A 5,850-nucleotide genomic window follows, 5' to 3' on the forward strand; every position below is an offset into this window, starting at 1 on the left:
TTTTTTAAGGATTTCCTGAACCAGCAGCCGAGTGATTTTGTTGGAATGTCAGTAGCGGAGCTCCAGGATCTGTTACCTTTCCGCTGTCAGGATGCAGATCGTGATATGCTTACAAAGCAAGTAACTTCTGATGAAATTCAGCAGATACTATTTGCGATGCCAAATAACAAATCTCCAGGTCCTGACAGTTATACCAGTGAATTCTTCAAGGCTTCTTGGTCCATTATAGGTAATGATGTTGTTGCGGCTATTCAGTCTTTTTTCATAAAAGGTTTTCTTCCCAAGGGTTTGAACACCACTATTCTTGCTCTCATTCCAAAAAAGGACGAGGCTACTGACATGAAAGACTACAGGCCAATTTCCTGTTGCAATGTGCTGTATAAGGTAATATCCAAAATTCTGGCTAACCGACTCAAATGCCTCTTACCGAGATTCATTGCCCAAAATCAGTCTGCATTTGTTAAGGAGCGTTTGTTAATGGAGAATGTGCTGCTAGCTACAGAGGTTGTCAAGGATTACCATATGGAGTCTGTGTCTCCTCGATGTGCGATGAAAATTGATATTTCAAAAGCATTTGATTCAGTACAATGGGATTTCTTGTTGAACACTCTTGAGGCTCTGCACTTCCCAGCTCAGTTTATTCACTGGATCCGTTTATGTATATCGACTGCCACTTTCTCTGTCCAAGTGAATGGAGAGTTGGCTGGGTTTTTCAACAGTTCTCGAGGGTTAAGGCAAGGTTGTGCCCTTTCTCCTTATCTCTTCGTTATTTGTATGAACGTTTTATCCCACATGATAGACCGAGCAGCCGCAACGCAACGCATTGGATACCATCCTAAGTGTAAGAATATTGGTCTCACGCATCTCTGTTTTGCTGACGACTTGATGGTCTTTGTGGACGGTCAACAAAGGTCCATAGAAGGAATCATTGAGCTGTTTCAGGAGTTTGCAGGACGGTCGGGTTTACGGATCAGTCTCGAAAAATCGACCCTATACATGGCAGGTTTGGCAGACCACCAGCGTGATCAAATCTCTGCTACTTTCCCCTTCGCCACTGGCTCCTTACCGGTCAGATATTTAGGTCTCCCACTCTTAACAAAGCGAATGACAGCAACTGATTATGCACCGCTTTTAGACAAAATAAGACTGAAGATTAGTTCATGGACGGCTCGTTCATTATCTTATGCTGGTCGACTCACTCTCATCTCCTCTGTTCTTATGAGTATCACTAATTTTTGGATGTCAGCATATCGCCTACCTGCAGGGTGTCTTAGGGAGATTGAAAAACTTTGTGCTGCTTTCTTGTGGTCTGGTCCGGACCTTAACCCCAACAAAGCAAAGATATCTTGGCGAGAAATTTGTAAACCGACAAGAGGGTGGTTTGGGTCTGAAATCTCTGGTTGATGCTAATAAGGTGAGTTGTCTCAAATTACTCTGGAGAGTCCTCTCGAGACAACCTTCTCTGTGGGTTAGTTGGCTATGGACATATTTACTACCGAAGGGCTCATTATGGTAGGTGAAGACTGGCTCTACTGTGGGATCCTGGATGTGGAAGAAACTTCTCAAATACCGTGAAGTGGGTAAGACAATGTACAGGGTAGAGGTTAACAGTGGTGCCTCAACATCATTCTGGTATGATGTTTGGTCGCCTATGGGTCGATTCATTGATCTTTTGGGTCCAAGAGGCTTCATCGACCTGGGAATATCACAGGAAGCAACTGTCCAAGATGCTCTGCTCACACATAGAAACCGACATCATCGGGTAGCAGTGTTGAATGACATTGAGGGTGCGATTCGGGCTGTTCAACAACGTCCCACTAGGATACAAACTGGTGCTGATGTTCCATTATGGAAAACTCAGGGTGGCCGTTTTTCCAAAAAATTCTCCACTCGACACACTTGGCACAATATTTGTCACCCACAGCCACGGGTAGATTGGTACAGTGGGGTTTGGTACCCTTACTCCACACCCAAGTACTCTTTTTTCCACTGGCTTGCAATTCATAACCGCCTATCCACTGGGGATCGCATCAAAAACTGGTCCTCGGGACAACAGACGAACTGTGTTCTCTGCTCTGCTACGGAAGAAACCAGAGACCACTTGTTTTTCACTTGTCCGTACGCTGCTGCCATCTGGAATGATCTGATGCAACCTCTACTCTTGTCTCAGTACTCCACGGATTGGAACTGTCTGCTACCGCTGCTCACCTCGATATCCTTCAGCTTCATTCAACGCTTTCTGCTCAAATATGTATTCCAAGCAACCCTCTATCACTTGTGGCGCGAGAGGAATGCTCGGCGACATGGCGAACCCCCCTCCCCACAAGCAAGAATCATCAAACTCATCGACAAAAACATCCGCAATAGACTCAGCTCAATCATGGATCACCGCTATGATGAAGGTTTACAACTTTGGTTCTCCACACGAGCTTATGCTCAGTCCCCTATCCTCACCTAAGCTCAAATTTTTTTTTTAGCTTTTCTTTTAAACTCTTCTAAACTAATGAAGCATTTATTGTAACAAAGATTTTTTGGGTTGAATATAATTTTACATTCATTCAAAAAAAACAAGAAGCATGTCAAGTCCAGGTGAAGTCCCATTAGAAATTGGAATGTTTCCTCCAATCTGATTGTCAGCTATATCAAACCAATATAAATTTGATAACAGTCCAACTGACGCCGGAATTGTTCCTTTAAATTGATTTAAATTCAAGGATCTGTATGGAGAGACAAAACTAGTAAGTTTTAGGAGCTTAGAGACTACAAATGGAAAAATATATATGTTATATAGTATATCCCCAATTACCAATATAGGTCAATCGTATGATTGATTTACGGTTTTCAGAGATAGTAAAACAGTAAAAATTGGCAATTTGGAGGGTTTTTGAAAAAACGTAAATCAAATTTTGGTAGTAAAGTTTTAAGAGTATATGTTCTAATGTGTCCAAAAAATCATGGTGTTTTCAAGGTGGAAGGTTAACAGTGGAAATTTCTCAATCTTATCAGAGATAGCTAAGGATTTCTTGGCTAAGCAAGTATCATTTGTTGCATCCGAGAGTGCTTTTAACACTAGTGGCGGAGACTATATCCATATAAGGGTTGTTTGACTCACTATATGATAGAGGTTTTGGAGTGCACAAAATAATGGCTGAAGGATGATCTTCATTTCACCGAAAATTGAGTAGTCACCATTCAACACTAATTGCTAAAGTTGAACTGCGCAATACTCTTGAAAAAAGTAAAAGATTCTTATTCTCTTTAATGTTTTATTTGTTGTATTAAAATGTTGTTAAGTTTTGTTATTCAAACTATATAGAGATTGGAGTTTTTCACATATTGAAGCTTTTGGTTGCTTTGGATAACATGACTCGGCAATCTCGACTTAATGGTAATGGCAAAGCTTTGGTCCAGATACGACTTGGTTTTTATTTTTCTCTTATCTCAGCCTAATGTGTGTGTCTTTTTTACTCTTTATGTTTGATTCATGACTGTTTTGGTGGTCATTTGAAACTTGGTTTTCATTTTCTTGGATCTTGGTCATTACTCATTAGAACTATTTTGTTGTTTTTCTCGTTTTTAGTATTTTGTTTGTAGTTTGCATCGTTGCGAGTTGTGGGTCTGGTGTTGTTGTAACATCCCCATATTCTATAGGTGTTGGCCTCTTTGAATTTCAGTCCATTAACGGCCCAATTGGAGAAAAATCTCAAAATCAACAAAGGGTTTTGTGAGTTTGTATGTACGTATATCTATATCTTCGTCAATTAAGAGGTGTCGCTCGTAAAAGAAAAAAAAAACCCTAAGAGCCTACGATGTGAGAGAGTTGGAAAGAGAAGAGAGGACATGAAAGAGAAGAAGACAATATGGAGCCGGGAGATGGAAGTGGAAGAAGAGATAGAAAAGGGAGAGAAGGGGAGAAGAGGAGAGAGCGGTAGTCGTGAAGGAGAGGGAAGAACGAGACGTTGCGGCGGTAGTGGAAACAACTGGTGGTTTTGTGTAGTCATGAAATAGCTGTGGAAATCCTCGGTGGTGGTGGAGGAGCAAAGCCGGAGTAAATCAGAGGTGGAGAAGAGAAGAACAAGATAGAGTAAGAAGGAAATAAGATCAGTTTGGAGAGACATCTTTGGAGGCTCGTTGGTGCCGGAGGTGACATCGGTTTACGAATCTAAAAACACCGGCGTGATCACCATCAAACCATGAGCTCGTAGAAACTGACGGAAGTCTGATCGGAGTTATATTCAAGAAGTTATGTGGGTTGCTTCATGCGCAAGAAATATCTGAAACAGTCCGTACCTGCAACTCTAGAAATCAGATTCGAGGTTGGTTCCTTGGAACAGCGGTTGGTGGTCCAAAACTTACCCGACGGTACTACGAACTAAATATTCAACGGTGGGATTGTGATTTTAACGGTTAGTTAAAGTTTTACCTGTGTGTTCCAGAGGCATATTTGTATGGAAATAAATGGTGACATTGTAATGTTTGGTTGGCAAACGAGGTTGGATGGAGCTGCTGCTTTGTAGGAGTGTTCATGAATCTTGGGTCTGACATTAAAAGGAAAAGGAGAAATGATCTCCATCATCTAAGTGGCAAAGGTGAGGGTGGTAATCGCGAAAACATAATGATTATTTTCTAAGCATGTTCTTCATGAATTGCTTGTATAGGTTTGGAAACTATGTGATTGGATATGTCTATTGTTTGATATTGCATGATATAATTATAATGTATGATGACATGGTATGATGATATGATGATATGATGCATGATAGAATGAGTTGATGTGTAACATGATAATTGTTAAATGATGATATGAAATGAGATTATGTGATGGGGGGCGTGAACATGAGATTTGTTTCGCGTCTCGTGAGGGTGCGAACATGAGATTTGTTTCGTGACTCGAGATGGGCAAACCTGAGATTGGTTATGTGCCTGGTGATTGGACGAACATGAGATTTGTTTCGTGCTGTGTGATTGGACGAGCCTGAGATTGGTTTCGTGCCATGCTAAGCTGATGAGATTTTGGTTTAGCGATATTGATGATGAATGTGTGTATTGATGAATGCGTTGGTGTTTAAATATGGTTTAAGTAATGTTATGAATATGCTAGGTTAAGTATTATGTGAAACCGTTATGCTGGTTGGATGTATGTCAAGAATGTGGAGTCTAATTCTATGCTATGCATTGATTGGTGAATGTGATTAGAATGTCGTCATTGTGTACACCCTTTTATCTTTTCCCTCAGGTTAAAAAAACAAGATTGAAGAGTTTTATTTTTAAGGAAGAAGGATTTTGGCGGGACCATTTGAATAACACCTTGTCTTGGCCCATAAGGCGGTATGGGTGTTACAGTTGTAAAGAGAAGAGAAGAGAAGAAAGCTATCGTCTCTTTGACTCTATTCTAATAAGGCTCAAACTAGGAAAAGAAAAGACAAGCTCATAAAGGAGCTAAGAAACTAAATCCAAAAATAGAACTGTAAATACAATTTTTTCAATCAAAGCGAGCATTTTCTTATATTTTCTCTCATTACTAGAGTAAGTGAGAGGAACAATACAGAAACAATAGTTATTTCAAAGAAATATAAGTTTAACATAAAGGAAAGAAACACATTATAATAGCCATGTTACATGACATATATGCATTCATAGAGGAGAAAAAGATATCCTTCTCTTCAAAGATTGGCTAGTTCTTGAATGCTCATGGGGTAAGAGTAAGCTCGGGAGTTGAAATTAGATTTCGCAAGCAATATGTTAGCAGTCTCTGTCGGATGAAACGCATCCCAAAAGAGATACTTGGTTCGGTCAGGACACGGGGTCTGCAGCGGCAGACACGTTATTTGACCATTGTTCCTTCCCACC

General features: G+C 40.4%; 2 protein-coding genes across 2 annotated transcripts in view; both read right to left on the reverse strand.

The window, feature by feature from the left end:
* Positions 1 to 4,442, reverse strand: part of LOC109129921 (probable leucine-rich repeat receptor-like protein kinase At5g49770) — a 21,843-nt gene extending 17,401 nt beyond the window's left edge. The window contains exons 1-2 of the mRNA XM_019238964.1: positions 4,424 to 4,442; positions 2,570 to 2,760 (exon numbers count right to left, since the gene is read on the reverse strand). Coding sequence (XP_019094509.1) covers positions 2,570 to 2,760; positions 4,424 to 4,442 — 210 coding nt within the window. The remainder of the gene's footprint in view (positions 1 to 2,569; positions 2,761 to 4,423) is intronic.
* LOC104757735 (GDSL esterase/lipase At1g33811-like) overlaps positions 5,449 to 5,850 on the reverse strand; it is a 3,024-nt gene continuing 2,622 nt past the window's right edge. Inside the window, exon 7 of the mRNA XM_010480503.2 lies at positions 5,449 to 5,833. Within this exon, the coding sequence (XP_010478805.1) occupies positions 5,664 to 5,833 (170 nt within the window). The 3' untranslated portion in view covers positions 5,449 to 5,663. The remainder of the gene's footprint in view (positions 5,834 to 5,850) is intronic.

Source organism: Camelina sativa, chromosome 17, assembly GCF_000633955.1.
Source record: "Camelina sativa cultivar DH55 chromosome 17, Cs, whole genome shotgun sequence".
NCBI lineage: Eukaryota > Viridiplantae > Streptophyta > Magnoliopsida > Brassicales > Brassicaceae > Camelina > Camelina sativa.